The sequence below is a fragment of the Geotrypetes seraphini genome, chromosome 13, assembly GCF_902459505.1.
Source record: "Geotrypetes seraphini chromosome 13, aGeoSer1.1, whole genome shotgun sequence".
In the NCBI taxonomy this organism is placed as follows: domain Eukaryota; kingdom Metazoa; phylum Chordata; class Amphibia; order Gymnophiona; family Dermophiidae; genus Geotrypetes; species Geotrypetes seraphini.
Window position 1 is genome coordinate 56,475,272 of NC_047096.1, and position 19,069 is coordinate 56,494,340.

Sequence of the window (19,069 nt, forward strand, 5' to 3'; positions counted from 1 at the left end):
ACACTTGAAAACACAGAGAGAGTGAGAGAGAGAGAACACTTGAACAGAGAGAGAGAGAGAGAGAGAACACTTGAACAGAGAGAGAGAGTGAGAGAACACTTGAACCCAGAGAGAGAGAGAGAACACTTGAATACATAGAGAGAGAGCACTCGGAGAGAGAGAGAATACTTGAGCCCAGTGAGAGAGACAGAACACTTGAACACAGAGAGAGTGAGAGAGAGAGAACACTTGAACACAGAGAGAGAGAGAGACAACACTTGAACACAGAGAGAGTGAGAGAGAACACTTGAACAGAGAGAGAGAGGAGAACACTTGAACACAGAGAGAGTGAGAGAGAGAACACTTAAACCCAGAAAGAGAGAGAACACTTAAACACAGAGAGAGAGACAGAACACTTGAACCCAGAAAGAGAGAGAACACTTCAACACAGAGAGAGAGAGAGAAAACACTTGAATGCAGAGAGAGAGACAGAAAACACTTGAATGCAGAGAGAGAGAGAGACAGAACACTTGAACCCAGAGAGAGAACACTTAAACACAGAGAGAGAGAGAGAAAACACTTGAATGCAGAGAGAGAGACAGAAAACACTTGAATGCAGAGAGAGACAGAACACTTGAACACATAGAAAGAGAGTGAGAACACTTGAATAGAGAGAGAGAGAAAACACTTGAACACAGAAAGAGAGAGAGAGAGAACACTTGAGCACAGAGATAGAGAGAACACTTGATCAGAGAGAGAGAACACTTGAACAGAGTGAGAGAGAGAGACAGAACTCTTGAACACAGAGAGAGAGAGAGAACCCATGAAACTAGAAAGAGTGAATACTTGAACACTGAAAGAGAGAGAGAACACTTGAAGAGAGAGAGAACACTTGAAGACAGAGAGAACACATGGAGAGAGAGAGAACACACAAACACACAGAGAGAACACACAAATAGAGAGAGAGAACACACAAACACAGAGAGAGAACACTTGAGCACAGAGAGAGTGATAGAGAGAGAGAACGAGACAGAACACTTGAACCCAGAAAGAGAGAGAACACTTAAACACACAGAGAGAGAGAGAGAACACTTGAACACTGAAAGAGAGAGAGAGAACACTTGAAGACAGAGAGAGAACACTTGAAGACAGAGAGAGAGAGAACACTTGAACCCAGAAAGAGAGAGAACACTTGAACAGAGAGAGAGAACACTTGAAGACAGAGAGAGAGAGAAAGAAAGAACACTTGAAAACACAGAGAGAGAGAGATAAAACACTTGAGAGCGAGAGAGAAAACACTTGAACACAGAGAGAGGTATGTGTTAGAGTGAGCTAGAAAGAGAGAGATGTATCTGTGTTAGAGAGAAAGAGACAGAACACTTGAACACAGAGAGAAAGATAGAGGGAACACGAACACACAGAGAGAGAAAGAGAGAACACTTGAACACAGAGAGAGAGAACACGAAAACAGAGAGAGAGAGTGAGAGAACACTTGAAACCAGAGAGAGAGTGAACACAGAGAGAGAGAAAGAACACTAACACAGAGAGAGAGATAGATAACAATTGGAGAGAAAGAGAGAACACTTGCACACAGAGAGAGAAAAAAAAAACACGAACAAAGAGAGAGAGAGAACACTCGAACAAAGAGACAGAAACACTTGAACAGAGAGAGAGAGAGAGAGAGCACTTGAACACATAGAAAGAGAGTGAGAACACTTGAATAGAGAGAGAGAGAAAACACTTGAACACAGAAAGAGAGAGAGAGAGAACACTTGAATACAGAGAGAGAGAGAACATTGAATACAGAGAGAGAGGGAACACTTGAATACAGAGAGAGAGAGAGAACACTTGAATACAGAGAGAGAGAGAGGGAACACTTGAACACAGAGAGAGTGAGAGAGAGAGAACACTTGAACACAGAGTGAGAAAGAACACTTGAACAGAGAGAGAGGAGAACACTTGAACACAGAGAGAGTGAGAGAGAGAGAACACTTGAACCCAGAAAGATTGAGAACACTTGAACACATAGAAAGAGAGTGAGAACACTTGAATAGAGAGAGAGAGAGAGAGAACACGAACACAGAGAGAGACAGAGAGAGAGAACACTTGAACCCAGAAAGAGAGAGAACACTTGAACAGAGTGAGAGAGAGAGACAGAACACTTGAACACACAGAGAGAGAGAGAGAGGGAACCATTGAAACTAGAAAGAGTGAATACTTGAACACTGAAAGAGAGAGAGAGAAAGAAAGAACACTTGAAAACACAGAGAGAGTGAGAGAGAGAGAACACTTGAACAGAGAGAGAGAGAGAGAGAGAACACTTGAACAGAGAGAGAGAATGAGAAAGTGAGAGAACACTTGAACCCAGAGAGAGAGAGAGAACACTTGAATACATAGAGAGAGAGCACTCGGAGAGAGAGAGAATACTTGAGCCCAGTGAGAGAGACAGAACACTTGAACACAGAGAGAGTGAGAGAGAGAGAACACTTGAACACAGAGAGAGAGAGAGACAACACTTGAACACAGAGAGAGTGAGAGAGAACACTTGAACAGAGAGAGAGAGGAGAACACTTGAACACAGAGAGAGTGAGAGAGAGAACACTTAAACCCAGAAAGAGAGAGAACACTTAAACACAGAGAGAGAGACAGAACACTTGAACCCAGAAAGAGAGAGAACACTTAAACACAGAGAGAGAGAGAGAAAACACTTGAATGCAGAGAGAGAGACAGAAAACACTTGAATGCAGAGAGAGAGAGAGACAGAACACTTGAACCCAGAGAGAGAACACTTAAACACAGAGAGAGAGAGAGAAAACACTTGAATGCAGAGAGAGAGAGAGAAAACACTTGAATGCAGAGAGAGAGACAGAAAACACTTGAATGCAGAGAGAGAGACAGAAAACACTTGAATGCAGAGAGAGACAGAACACTTGAACACAGAAAGAGAGAGAGAGAGAACACTTGAGCACAGAGATAGAGAGAACACTTGATCAGAGAGAGAGAACACTTGAACACATAGAAAGAGAGTGAGAACACTTGAATAGAGAGAGAGAGAAAACACTTGAACACAGAAAGAGAGAGAGAGAGAACACTTGAGCACAGAGATAGAGAGAACACTTGATCAGAGAGAGAGAACACTTGAACAGAGTGAGAGAGAGAGACAGAACTCTTGAACACAGAGAGAGAGAGAGAACCCATGAAACTAGAAAGAGTGAATACTTGAACACTGAAAGAGAGAGAGAACACTTGAAGACAGAGAGAACACATGGAGAGAGAGAGAACACACAAACACACAGAGAGAACACACAAATAGAGAGAGAGAACACACAAACACAGAGAGAGAACACTTGAGCACAGAGAGAGTGATAGAGAGAGAGAACGAGACAGAACACTTGAACCCAGAAAGAGAGAGAACACTTAAACACACAGAGAGAGAGAGAGAGAACACTTGAACACACAGAGAGAGAGAGAGAACACTTGAACACATAGAAAGAGAGAACACTTGATCAGAGAGAGACAGAACACTTGAACACAGAGAGAGAGAGAGAGAGAGAGAACCCATGAAACTAGAAAGAGTGAATACTTGAACACTGAAAGAGAGAGAGAGAACACTTGAAGACAGAGAGAGAACACTTGAAGACAGAGAGAGAGAGAACACTTGAACCCAGAAAGAGAGAGAACACTTGAACAGAGAGAGAGAACACTTGAAGACAGAGAGAGAGAGAAAGAAAGAACACTTGAAAACACAGAGAGAGAGAGATAAAACACTTGAGGAGAGCGAGAGAGAAAACACTTGAACACAGAGAGAGGTATGTGTTAGAGTGAGCTAGAAAGAGAGAGATGTATCTGTGTTAGAGAGAAAGAGAGAACACTTGAACACAGAGAGAGAGAACACGAAAACAGAGAGAGAGAGTGAGAGAACACTTGAAACCAGAGAGAGAGTGAACACAGAGAGAGAGAAAGAACACTAACACAGAGAGAGAGATAGATAACAATTGGAGAGAAAGAGAGAACACTTGCACACAGAGAGAGAAAAAAAAAACACGAACAAAGAGAGAGAGAGAACACTCGAACAAAGAGACAGAAACACTTGAACAGAGAGAGAGAGAGAGAGAGCACTTGAACACAGAGAGAGAGAAAACACTTGAACACAGAGAGAGTGAGAGAGAGAACTCTTGAATACATAGAGAGAGAGCACTCAGAGAGAGAGAGAGAGAGAACACTTGAGCTCAGAGAGAGAGACATAACACTTGTACACAGAGAGAGAGAATACTTGAACACATAGAGAGAGAGAGAACACTTGAACAAAGAGAGAGTGAGAGAGAGAGAACGCTTGAATACATAGAGAGAGAGCACTCGGAGAGAGAGAGAACACTTGAGCCCAGAGAGAGAGACAGAACACTTGAACACAGAGAGAGTGAGAGAGAGAGAGAACACTTGAACACAGAGAGAGTGAGAGAGAGAGAGAACACTTGAACACAGAGAGAGAGAGAGAGAAAACACTTGAACATAGAGAGTGAGAGAGAGAGAACACTTGAATACATAGAGAGAGAGCACTCGGAGAGAGAGAGAACACTTGAGCCCAGAGAGAGAGACAGAACACTTGAACACAGAGAGAGTGAGAGAGAGAGAGAGAAAACACTTGAACATAGAGAGTGAGAGAGAGAGAACACTTGAATACATAGAGAGAGAGCACTCGGAGAGAGAGAGAACACTTGAGCCCAGTGAGAGAGACAGAACACTTGAACACAGAGAGAGTGAGAGAGAGAGACAGAACACTTGAACACAGAGAGAGTGAGAGAGAGAGAGAGAGAACACTTGAACACAGAGAGAGTGAGAGAGAGAGAGAACACTTGAACACAGAGAGAGAGAGAGAACACTTGAACACAGAGAGAGTGAGAGAAAGAGAACACTTAAATACAGAGAGAGAGAGAACACTTGAATACAGAGAGAGAGAGAGAACACTTGAATACAGAGAGAGAGACAGAACACTTGAACCCAGAAAGAGAGAGAACACTTGAACACAGAGAGAGAGAGAACACTTGAACACAGAGAGAGAGAGAACACTTGAATACAGAGAGAGAGAGAGAGAACACTTGAATACAGAGAGAGAGAGAGAGAACACTTGAATACAGAGAGAGAGAGAGAACACTTGAATACAGAGAGAGAGAACACTTGAATACAGAGAGAGAGAGAACATTGAATACAGAGAGAGAGAGAGAGGGAACACTTGAATACAGAGAGAGAGAGAACACTTGAATACAGAGAGAGAGAGAGGGAACACTTGAACACAGAGAGAGTGAGAGAGAGAGAACACTTGAACACAGAGTGAGAAAGAACACTTGAACAGAGAGAGAGAGGAGAACACTTGAACACAGAGAGAGTGAGAGAGAGAGAACACTTGAACACAGAGAGAGAGAGAGACAGAACACTTGAACACATAGAAAGAGAGTGAGAACACTTGAATAGAGAGAGAGAGAGAGAACACTTGAACACAGAGAGAGAGAGAGAGAGAGAACACGAACACAGAGAGAGAGAGAGAGAGAACACTTGAACCCAGAAAGAGAGAGAACACTTGAACAGAGTGAGAGAGAGAGAGACAGAACACTTGAACACAGAGAGAGAGAGAGAGAGGGAACCATTGAAACTAGAAAGAGTGAATACTTGAACACTGAAAGAGAGAGAGAGAGAGAGAACACTGAAAGAGAGAGAGAGAGAGAACACTTGAAGACAGAGAGAGAGAGAACACTTGAAGACAGAGAGAGAGAGAGAGAAAGAAAGAACACTTGAAAACACAGAGAGTGAGAGAGAGAGAACACTTGAACAGAGAGCGAGAGAGAGAGAACACTTGAACAGAGAGAGAGAATGAGAGAGAGAGAGAACACTTGAACACAGAGAGAGAGAGAGAGAACACTTGAATACATAGAGAGAGAGCACTCGGAGAGAGAGAGAATACTTGAGCCCAGTGAGAGAGACAGAACACTTGAACACAGAGAGAGTGAGAGAGAACACTTGAACAGAGAGAGAGAGGAGAACACTTGAACACAGAGAGAGTGAGAGAAAGAACACTTAAACCCAGAAAGAGAGAGAACACTTAAACACAGAGAGAGAGACAGAACACTTGAACCCAGAAAGAGAGAGAACACTTAAACACAGAGAGAGAGACAGAACACTTGAACCCAGAAAGAGAGAGAACACTTAAACACAGAGAGAGAGAGAGAAAACACTTGAATGCAGAGAGAGAGACAGAAAACACTTGAATGCAGAGAGAGAGAGAGACAGAACACTTGAACCCAGAGAGAGAACACTTAAACACAGAGAGAGTGAGAGAGAGAGAAAACTTGAACACAGAGAGAGTGAGAGAGAACACTTGAACACAGAGAGAGAGAACACTTGAATACAGAGAGAGAGAGACAGAACACTTGAACACATAGAAAGAGAGTGAGAACACTTGAAAACAGAGAGAGAGAGAACACGAACACAGAGAGAGAGAGAACACTTGAACCCAGAAAGAGAGAGAACACTTGAACACAGAGAGAGAGAGAGAACACTTGAACACAGAGAGAGAGAGAGAACACTTGAACCCAGAAAGAGAGAGAACACTTAAACAGAAAGAGAGAGAGAACACTTGAACACAGAGAGAGTGAGAGAGAGAGAAAACTTGAACACAGAGAGAGTGAGAGAGAACACTTGAACACAGAGAGAGAGAACACTTGAATACAGAGAGAGAGAGACAGAACACTTGAACACATAGAAAGAGAGTGAGAACACTTGAAAACAGAGAGAGAGAGAACACGAACACAGAGAGAGAGAGAACACTTGAACCCAGAAAGAGAGAGAACACTTGAACACAGAAAGAGAGAGAACACTTGAACACAGAGAGAAAGAACACTTGAACACAGAGAGAAAGAACACTTGAACACAGAGAGAGAGAGAGAACACTTGAACCCAGAAAGAGAGAGAACACTTGAACAGAGAGAGAGAACACTTGAACAGAGTGAGAGAGAGAGACAGAACACTTGAACACACAGAGAGAGAGGGAACCATTGAAACTAGAAAGAGTGAATACTTGAACACTGAAAGAGAGAGAGAGAGAACACTTGAAGACAGAGAGAGAGAGAGAGAACACTTGAAGACAGAGAGAGAGAGAGAGAAAGAAAGAACACTTGAAAACACAGAGAGAGAGAGAGATAAAACACTTGAGGAGAGCAAGAGAGAAAGAATACTTGAACAGAGAGAGAGAGAGCACTTGAATACAGAGAGAGACAGAACACTTGAACACATAGAAAGAGAGTGAGAACACTTGAACACAGAGAGAGAGAAAACACTTGAACACAGAGAGAGTGAGAGAGAGAGAGAGAACACTTGAACACAGAGAGAGTGAGAGAGAGAACACTTGAATACAGAGAGAGACAGAACACTTAAACACATAGAAAGAGAGTGAGAACACTTGAATAGAGAGAGAGAACACTTGAACACAGAGAGAGAGAGAGAGAACACGAACACAGAGAGAGTGAGAACACTTGAATAGAGAGAGAGAACACTTGAACACAGAGAGAGAGAGAGAGAACACTTGAACAAAGAGAGAAAAACACAAACACACAGAGAGAGACAGAACACTTGAACACAGAGAGAGAGAGAACACTTGAACACAGAGAGAGAGAGAACACTTGAACACAGAGAGAGAGAGAACACTTGAACACAGAGAGAGAGAGAACACTTGAACACAGAGAGAGAGAGAACACTTGAACACAGAGAGAGTGAGAGAGAGAGAACACTTGAACACAGAGAGAGAGAGAGACAGAACACATAGAAAGAGAGTGAGAACACAGAGAGAGAGAACACTTGAACAGAGTGAGAGAGAGAGACAGAACACTTGAACACACACAGAGAGAGGGAACCATTGAAACTAGAAAGAGTGAATACTTGAACACTGAAAGAGAGAGAGAGAGAGAACACTTGAAGACAGAGAGAGAGAGAGAAAGAAAGAACACTTGAAAACACAGAGAGAGAGAGAGATAAAACACTTGAGGAGAGCGAGAGAAAGAACACTTGAAAACAGAGAGAGAAAACACTTGAACACAGAGAGAGAGAACACTTGAACACAGAGAGAAAGATAGAGGGAACACGAACACACAGAGAGAGAAAGAGAGAACACTTGAACACAGAGAGAGAGAGAGAGAACACGAACACAGAGAGAGAGAGAGAACACTTGAAACCAGAGAGAATGAACACACAGAGAGAGAAAGAACACTAACACAGAGAGAGAGAGAGAACACTTGAACACAGAGAGAGAGAAAAAAAACACTTGAACAGAGAGAGAGAGAAACACTTGAACAGAGAGAGAGAGAGAGAAACACTTGAACAGAGAGAGAGAGAACATTGAATACAGAGAGAGAGGGAACACTTGAATACAGAGAGAGAGAGAGAACACTTGAATACAGAGAGAGAGAGAGGGAACACTTGAACACAGAGAGAGTGAGAGAGAGAGAACACTTGAACACAGAGTGAGAAAGAACACTTGAACAGAGAGAGAGGAGATCACTTGAACACAGAGAGAGTGAGAGAGAGAGAACACTTGAACCCAGAAAGATTGAGAACACTTGAACACATAGAAAGAGAGTGAGAACACTTGAATAGAGAGAGAGAGAGAGAACACGAACACAGAGAGAGAGAGAGAGAGAACACTTGAACCCAGAAAGAGAGAGAACACTTGAACAGAGTGAGAGAGAGAGACAGAACACTTGAACACACAGAGAGAGAGAGAGGGAACCATTGAAACTAGAAAGAGTGAAAACTTGAACACTGAAAGAGAGAGAGAGAGAGAGAACACTTGAAGATAGAGAGAGAGAGAAAGAACACTTGAAAACACAGAGAGAGTGAGAGAGAGAGAACACTTGAACAGAGAGAGAGAGAGAACACTTGAACAGAGAGAGAGAATGAGAGAGAGAGAGAACACTTGAACACAGAGAGAGAGAGAGAGAGAACACTTGAATACATAGAGAGAGAGCACTCGGAGAGAGAGAGAATACTTGAACACAGAGAGAGTGAGAGAGAGAGAACACTTGAACACAGAGAGAGAGAGAGAGACAACACTTGAACAGAGAGAGAGAGGAGAACACTTGAACACAGAGAGAGTGAGAGAGAGAACACTTAAACCCAGAAAGAGAGAGAACACTTAAACACAGAGAGAGAGACAGAACACTTGAACCCAGAAAGAGAGAGAACACTTAAACACAGAGAGAGAGAGAGAAAACACTTGAATGCAGAGAGAGAGAGAGAAAACACTTGAATGCAGAGAGAGAGACAGAAAACACTTGAATGCAGAGAGAGAGAGAGACAGAAAACACTTGAATGCAGAGAGAGAGACAGAAAACACTTGAATGCAGAGAGAGACAGAACACTTGAACACATAGAAAGAGAGTGAGAACACTTGAATAGAGAGAGAGAGAAAACACTTGAACACAGAAAGAGAGAGAGAGAGAACACTTGAGCACAGAGATAGAGAGAACACTTGATCAGAGAGAGAGAACACTTGAACAGAGTGAGAGAGAGAGACAGAACTCTTGAACACAGAGAGAGAGAGAGAACCCATGAAACTAGAAAGAGTGAATACTTGAACACTGAAAGAGAGAGAGAACACTTGAAGACAGAGAGAACACATGGAGAGAGAGAGAACACACAAACACACAGAGAGAACACATGGAGAGAGAGAACACAAACACACAGAGAGAACACACAAATAGAGAGAGAGAACACACAAACACAGAGAGAGAACACTTGAGCACAGAGAGAGTGAGAGAGAGAGAGAACGAGACAGAACACTTGAACCCAGAAAGAGAGAGAGCACTTAAACACACAGAGAGAGAGAGAGAACACTTAAACACACAGAGAGAGAGAGAACACTTGAATGCAGAGAGAGAGACAGAACACTTGAACACATAGAAAGAGAGAACACTTGATCAGAGAGAGAGAACACTTGAACAGAGTGAGAGAGAGAGACAGAACACTTGAACACAGAGAGAGAGAGAGAGAACCCATGAAACTAGAAAGAGTGAATACTTGAACACTGAAAGAGAGAGAGAGAACACTTGAAGACAGAGAGAGAGAGAGAAAACACTTGAAGACAGAGAGAGAACATTGAATACAGAGAGAGAGGGAACACTTGAATACAGAGAGAGAGAGAGAACACTTGAATACAGAGAGAGAGAGAGGGAACACTTGAACACAGAGAGAGTGAGAGAGAGAGAACACTTGAACACAGAGTGAGAAAGAACACTTGAACACAGAGAGAGTGAGAGAGAGAGAACACTTGAACCCAGAAAGATTGAGAACACTTGAACACATAGAAAGAGAGTGAGAACACTTGAATAGAGAGAGAGAGAGAGAGAGAGAGAGAACACGAACACAGAGAGAGAGAGAGAGAGAACACTTGAACCCAGAAAGAGAGAGAACACTTGAACAGAGTGAGAGAGAGAGACAGAACACTTGAACACAGAGAGAGAGAGAGAGAGGGAACCATTGAAACTAGAAAGAGTGAATACTTGAACACTGAAAGAGAGAGAGAGAGAGAGAACACTTGAAGACAGAGAGAGAGAGAAAGAACACTTGAAAACACAGAGAGTGAGAGAGAGAGAACACTTGAACAGAGAGAGAGAGAGAACACTTGAACAGAGAGAGAGAATGAGAGAGAGAGAGAACACTTGAACACAGAGAGAGAGAGAGAGAGAGAACATTTGAATACATAGAGAGAGAGCACTCGGAGAGAGAGAGAATACTTGAGCCCAGTGAGAGAGACAGAACACTTGAACACAGAGAGAGTGAGAGAGAGAGAACACTTGAACACAGAGAGAGAGAGAGACAACACTTGAACACAGAGAGAGTGAGAGAGAACACTTGAACAGAGAGAGAGAGGAGAACACTTGAACATAGAGAGAGTGAGAGAGAGAACACTTAAACCCAGAAAGAGAGAGAACACTTAAACACAGAGAGAGAGACAGAACACTTGAACCCAGAAAGAGAGAGAACACTTAAACACAGAGAGAGAGAGAGAAAACACTTGAATGCAGAGAGAGAGACAGAAAACACTTGAATGCAGAGAGAGACAGAACACTTGAACACATAGAAAGAGAGTGAGAACACTTGAATAGAGAGAGAGAGAAAACACTTGAACACAGAAAGAGAGAGAGAGAGAACACTTGAGCACAGAAAGAGAGAGAGAGAGAACACTTGAGCACAGAGATAGAGAGAACACTTGATCAGAGAGAGAGAACACTTGAACAGAGTGAGAGAGAGACAGAACTCTTGAACACAGAGAGAGAGAGAGAACCCATGAAACTAGAAAGAGTGAATACTTGAACACTGAAAGAGAGAGAGAACACTTGAAGAGAGAGAGAACACTTGAAGACAGAGAGAACACTTGAAGAGAGAGAGAACACTTGAAGACAGAGAGAACACATGGAGAGAGAGAGAACACACAAACACACAGAGAGAACACATGGAGAGAGAGAACACAAACACACAGAGAGAACACACAAATAGAGAGAGAGAACACACAAACACAGAGAGAGAACACTTGAGCACAGAGAGAGAGAGAGAGAGAACGAGACAGAACACTTGAACCCAGAAAGAGAGAGAGCACTTAAACACACAGAGAGAGAGAGAGAACACTTGAACACACAGAGAGAGAGAGAGAACACTTGAATGCAGAGAGAGAGAGAGACAGAACACTTGAACACATAGAAAGAGAGAACACTTGATCAGAGAGAGAGAACACTTGAACAGAGTGAGAGAGAGAGACAGAACACTTGAACAGAGAGAGAGAGAGAGAACCCATGAAACTAGAAAGAGTGAATACTTGAACACTGAAAGAGAGAGAGAGAGAACACTTGAACAGAGTGAGAGAGAGAGACAGAACACTTGAACACAGAGAGAGAGAGAGAGAACCCATGAAACTAGAAAGAGTGAATACTTGAACACTGAAAGAGAGAGAGAGAACACTTGAAGACAGAGAGAGAACACTTGAAGACAGAGAGAGAGAGAGAACACTTGAAGACAGAGAGAGAACACTTGAAGACAGAGAGAGAACATTTGAAGACAGAGAGAGAGAGAGAACACTTGAAGACAGAGAGAGAACACTTGAAGACAGAGAGAGAACATTTGAAGACAGAGAGAGAGAGAGAACACGGGAACCCAGAGAGAGAGAGAACACGTGAACCCAGAGAGAGAAAGCGAACACACTCGAACACCAAGAGAGAGAAAATACGTGAACACAGAGAGAAAGAGAACACTTGAATCGAGAGAGAGACAGAGAGAGAGATCACTTAGAGAGAAAACACTTGAACACAGAGAGAGAGAGAGAGAAGACTTAGAGAGAGAAAACACTTGAATACAGAGAGAGTGAGAGAGAGAGAACACTTGAATACAGAGAGAGAGAAAAAAAACATTTGAACAGAGAGAGAACGCTTGAACACACAGAGAACACTTTAACACAGAGAGAGAGAGAGAATACACTTGAACACACTTACACAGAAAGAGAGAACACACTTGAACACACACACAAGAGAGAACACACAAACAGAAAGAGAGAAAGAACACACTTGAACACACAGAAAGAGAGGGAGAATACACTTGAACAGAGAGAACATTTGAACACAGAGAGAGATTACACACCTGAACACACAGAGAGAACACACAAACACAGAAAGAGAGGGAGAACACACTTGAACAGAGAGAGAGAGAACACACTTACACAGAAAGAGAGAACACACACTTACACAGAAAGAGAGAACACACTTACACAGAGAGGGAGAACATACTTGAACAGAGAGAAAGAGAGAGAGGGAGAACACACTTGAACACACACACACAAGAGAGAACACACAAACACAGAAAGAGAGGGAGAACACACTTGAAAAGAGAGAGAGGGAGAACACACTTGAACAGAGAGAGAGAATACACTGGAACACACCCAGAGAGAGAACACACTTGAACACACACACAGAAGAGAGAACACACAAACACAGAAAGAGAGAGAGAACACACTTGAACACAGAGAGAGAGAGAGAGGGAGAATACACTTGAACAGAGAGAGAGGGGGAGTACACACATGAACAGAGAGAGAACATTTGAACACAGAGAGAGAGATTACACACTTGAACACACAGAGAGAACACACAAACACAGAAAGAGAGAGAGAACACTCTTGAAGACATAGAGAGCACACATAAACAGAGAGAGAGAAAGCACTTTAACAGAGAGGGAAAGCAGACATGAAGAGATTGAGAGAACACTTGAACAGAGAGAGAGAGAGAGAGAGAGTGAACACACGAACAGAGAGAGAGCGAACACCGAGAGAGAGAGAGATAGCGAACACAGAGGGAGAGAGAGAGAACACGTGATCCCAGAGAGAAAAAACTCTTGAACACTTAGAGAGAGAAAACACTTGAACACACAGAGAGAGATAAAAAAACACTTGAACACAGAGAGAGAGAGAGAAAACACTTGAACACTTAGAGAGAGAGAAAAAAAACACTTGAACACTTAGAGAGAGAAAACACTTGAACACACAGAGAGAGATAAAAAACACTTGAACACACACAGAGAGAGAAAAAAAACACTTGAACACTTAGAGAGAGAAAACACTTGAACACACAGAGAGAGATAAAAAACACTTGAACACAGAGAGAGAGAGAGAGAAAACCCTTGAACACTTAGAGAGAGAGAACATTTGAACACAGATAAATCATATGTGTTAGTGTTCGAGAGAGAGAGGGAGGTTAGAGTTAGAGGGCGATGTTAGAGAGAGAGGTTTAGAGTGAGCGAGATTGAGATGTTAGAGAAAGATGGAGGTTAGAGAGAGAGGGAGATGTTAGAGAGAGAGAGAGTGATAAAAATATTATAGTATTTCTTTGATTTTTCTGTCTCCTATATATTTTAATTAAAATAAAATCTGGCAGAAATTTAAGTGTAAATGAATACGTCCATATTTTGACCTGATGTCCAGTGGTTTATCTGGTATAGTTTATGGTATATCTAAATTGATATATGGAAAAATAGCTTGTTCAACTAATCATACAACATGCGACTATATATGAACAAACAGCAAGAGAGTTAACAGGGGGCACTGACGAGATGAAACATGCCAGTGAAACGGCTGGGTAACCGTTGGGCTGTAAGTTAAGTGCTCGTCCTAAAATTATTTATAGCGCCACATATATACATTATATAGCCTGCATTAAAAAATTCAACAAGCCCGATGATGAACACATCACCCCAGTAAGGACATGAAACTAGAATAAGTAGTGTCTTGGGTGTTCGAGGTCTTGGTATATACAAAAATTAGCTTCAATCAGTTTGTTCATACATAGTCGCATAGTTTATAGTATTGCCATGGGGTATAGTATTAAGCCTATTTTTAATAGTAACTCTCAAGCAACCAGAAACTACATTTATTTGGCATCTATCAATCCCCATGTGTGCTGGTTAACAGAGTCTACTGTATGCAGGTAGGCATATAAGTGTAGAGTTTGGATAGAATGCCCCCCCACCCCGTATGCATGAAATTACACCCATAATTTTTAAAAATGTATTTTATAATTTTCTGTCACATATGAAGACAGTTTATTTTAGGTCAATTTTATAACAACAAATAGGCACCTACTTACTGTGCTTATGCTAGGTGCTCCCTTATTAAAATTACCCTCCGTGAGTTCAAGTGACAAGGCATGAGTTACAACAGGTCAACTAAGATTTTACCTGTATGCCTGGCTATTGAGATTTGCCATTATAGTTTAGATTTTTAGCTTAGGTGGAATTTAAATACTGCCTACATATATTGTACATATCAAAGTGAATCACAATTATTATGCAAATGTCACTGTACATGATTGGGGTATTAATATATATGACTTACCATATATATTAATACCCACATTTTCTTACTATTAACTTGATCACAAGATCACATGGAACTAAAGTGTGTTCCTCACTTTATTTTTTTTATTTTGCAGCTTTTCCTCATACACATGATGATGGCTTAATGGGACTTCTTATTGCATGTAAGTGAAAGAGACACAAGATGGGAAGTGTGTTGCATTCTTGTTTGCCAATAATAAAGACTTTATTTTTTATGTAAATTTTACAAGATCAAACAAAGTGGTTATCATAAAGGCATTCAAAACAATAAAGGTAACAGCAACTATCCATGATACCGCTAAATAAGTCCTCAATATAGCTGAAGGAATGGCAGAATTCTACAAGGAAATGATGACTGTAAGGAAATAAAAAAAGAAGAAATAATGATGCAAGATCTAAATTAAACAGTATATTTATAATTATATAATGAGCTGACAAATCTAGAAAAGTTCTTGTGTTTCCTCACAAAAAATATACATATGCCCACTATGTTTAATCAAACATTTAACAGGAAATCTTAAGAACCAAACTTCAGATCTTAAAGCGATAAATAATTTACATTTGCCCTGAGCCTGCCTAGAGACATCAGGAAAAATCCCCAAAACACAGTTTGATGCTTATGAAAATAGGAGAAAGTCTTAATATAGAATCCTTATTGGACTCAAACAAATACCATCTTGGAAGCTCAGGCACCGCACCATTCCCCCCTCCCCCCCCCCTCCGCTGATCTTCCTGGGACATAGAAGGAGACAATTTAGGATCCTTAAATTAAAATTCATGATCCTATTTTCTGATATTTCTAGTCTGTTCCTCAGGGACACTGAGGCCAATATTCAGTGCTATTTAGCCATCCAGGAATGGCTCCCAGGTGGCTAAATAGCCCATAGTTGACTATTCTGCAATATTCAGCGGGAGATAGATGGCCGTCTCTCACTGACTGGCTGAAGCCCCGGCTATATTGCGTGACATAGTTGGGAAGCCACCGTATATGGGTAGCAGTGAACAGCTAAGTTCACTAACCAAACAGAACCACCTAAGAGAGTGGTCTATCTTAAGTCAATGAGATTTAGCTGGCTAGCTTTTGAATATTGATCTAGTTGACTATGTCTTGGCTGGCCAAAAATAGACAGGAAATTCAATGCTGGTCACCAGATACTGCATTTATGGATTCGTCATAGACTGAGGAAGATCACTGGCAATCTTCCACGGTCAATATCAGGGGATTGTCTTTAAGATAGAATAGTCTCTCATATTGATTTGTTGTCCCTGTTCTTTTACCTAGTCATTTTTGTCCCACAGCATTTCTCTTGTTATATATCAATTGTACAATACAAAATAGTTCTTTTCTTGTTTTGTCTCCCTTTCATCATACAGTTATTGTTATATTACTTCTCATTCTGCTGAGCCTCCTGGTCTTCTTCTATCTTCATTTTCACCGGTACAAGGGGTCATACCGCACCAATGAACCAAAAGCTGTAGACTATACAAGCGCTGTCAAGCCTATCTCCTTAAGAAAGGACCAAAACCTCCCTCAGATCCTGGAAGAGGAAAAGCCAGAATAATTATTCATCCCTCCTTCTGCTGACTAAGGGCGGGTTGGATGCTTTACATTTCAATAAAAAACTCACTTTAAACGGACAAGATACTTCAAGGGATTCTCTTTTTTTGTTTTAGGGAACAGAGTACTGCCTGGATTGGCTATGTCAGATCAACAGTTTTATTTACAGTTTAGCGGTATGTTTTCTGGAACAGCCTTTCTGTGAAGGTAGCGCAGGACCAAAGAGCAAGCAAACCTGAACTGCTGAGATGGGGTGGGGGTGGGGGCATGCAGACTGAAGCTCATTTTGCAAGCCCTATTTTTCATTGTTGCATTCCATTTCCTACTACTGTGTTTTGTATAAACTTGTTCATGTCTTCAGGAAGCTGTATATTAAGACTATTAAGTATATACAGAATTATGGATTTCCTTTTCAAAGGACTAATGAGGTTGAAAGTTAAGGAAAGTATTCTAGAGTTCACTGTGACTACTGAAAAATGATGGGTCCTATCTACCTAGAAGCACTTTGGAAAAGGCTTTTGACATGTTGCCGATTCCTTATCCGACCCAACCTCAGCTTTTTATGGCAGACAAATTTTGCAACCTTAGTGTATTTCAGAAATTTGAGATGTACTTTAGTTTTGATGGGGCTTATAAAACTAACAAAGCCGGTCCGATTTGTCAGGGTAGCTGTCTAGCCAAGGTTCTTAAACCTGTCCTGGGTGAAGCAGATTTACATATAATAGAAGTGACAGGCATGCAAATCTGCCTCATGCGTATTCATTAGGGATATCTCAAAAACCTGACTGGATGAGGATCCCCCGGGACAAGTTTAAGAACCGCTGGTCTAGCCCGTGATGCTGAACAGTAGCGAGTTGGTACCCTTGAATTAAACCCTTTGCTCTATTGGTTGTTGTTTGGATTCTCTCTCTCTTTTGTTTCAAAAGCTGCCATTTGAACAGATTCTAGATTTTCTTTATGAAAATTAGGTTGTAAACCCTTCTTGACTATTTTTGAGTTTTCGTTACCAAATATGGGGGGGAGGCAGAAATGGAAATGCTTTCCAATACACAGTAGATTTCAGAAGAACCAATTTTTTAAAATCAATCAGTATTATACCATATAAGAAGGACATTTTACCATGCTTGGTAGCAACTGTTATCCCTTAGAATAACTGTCTGTTTAGCTGCTTATCAAAAAGGCATTAACTAATGTGCAAAATATATAATATAAGGAACAGAACTAATTGGAGTTCCTAAAGGATTATGTGCAATATTCCAGCTTTAGCTGGACAGTTTGCAGTGTGTGTGTAGTGCATGAGAATTACCTGAAATTGCTGCTTAAATACAAAATTTTTTACCTTTTTGGTTGCAAAAATTAACACTCATTTTTAAAATCAGTTTATATAAAGAAAAATGTCAGCTGCAAATATTCAAACTGAAGTGAGTGTCACAGTAAATTGTTTCCTGCTTTTGTATATGAAGTTATAGTAATTTTGGCAGCCAATTGACCCTACGGATACAATACTACTATCATAACTTGTCTGATTTTATTTAAATTCCTATTGAGCAAAAAAACTGCTCAGCTAAAAATATGAAGGTGTGCAAATAAAGTTAGTCTGAGAGATTGCCAAGGTCTGTTTGTACAACTTGAGAATTGTATTTAGGTTTTTCCCATTTTTCACCTATATATAAACTCTCTTAAGAGACTGACCTTCATTTACAAGAATGGCAAGATTCTAGTTCCTACTGCAAATTCACTGGACAAACAACCACAGTTTCCTACACTCTCTTCCCTTTAGACCAGGGAGGGATCTCAAAGTCCCTCCTTGAGGGCCGCAATCCAGTCGAGCTTTCAGGATTTCCCCAATGAATATGCATCGAAAGCAGTGCATGCACATAGATCTCATGCAGATTCATTGGGGAAATCCTGAAAACCCAACTGGATTGTGGCCCTCAAGGAGGGACTTCGAGACCCCTGCTTTAGACTGACTGACATGTTGACATTTGTAAACAAGGTGCAATTTATTCGTTGCCACCCTGACTGAGCCAAAGACATCAGCTGAGCACAGGTAATACAGGGCTAAGAGACATTATATACGTCGCCACCCTAATTAGGCCCAAGACATCAGCTGGCCACAGGTAACCCAGGACTAATAGGTGCAGCTTATACATTGCCACCCTGACTAGACATCAGCTGAGCACAGGTAACACAGGACTAATAGGCGCAGCATAAACATTGCCACCCTGACTAGGCCGAAGACATCAGCTGGCCACAGTAATGCAGGACTTATAGGCGTAGTTTATACGTTGCCACCCTGACTTCAGCTGGGCAAAGGTAACACAGGACTAATAGGCGCAGCTTATATGTTGCCACCCTGATATCAACTGGGCAAAGGTAACACAGGACTAATAGGCCCAGCTTATACGTTGCCACCCTGACTGGGCCCAAGACATCAGTTGGGCAAAGGTAACACAGGACTAATAGGCGCAGCTTATACGTTGCCACCCTGACTGGGCCCAAGACATCAGCTGGGCAAAGGTAACACAGGACTAATAGGCCCAGCTTATACGTTGCCACCCTGACTGGGCCCAAGACATCAATTGGGCACAAGTAACACAGGACTAATAGGCCCAG

General features: G+C 41.5%; 1 protein-coding gene across 1 annotated transcript in view; it reads left to right on the top strand.

Annotated features, from left to right (window-relative positions):
* CNTNAP1 (contactin associated protein 1) overlaps nt 1-17,796 on the top strand; it is a 412,393-nt gene extending 394,597 nt beyond the window's left edge. The window contains exons 23-24 of the mRNA XM_033918597.1: nt 14,991-15,038; nt 16,270-17,796. Of these exons, the coding sequence (XP_033774488.1) occupies nt 14,991-15,038; nt 16,270-16,457 (236 nt within the window). The 3' untranslated portion in view covers nt 16,458-17,796. The remainder of the gene's footprint in view (nt 1-14,990; nt 15,039-16,269) is intronic.
* Nucleotides 17,797-19,069: the final 1,273 nt, after the last annotated feature.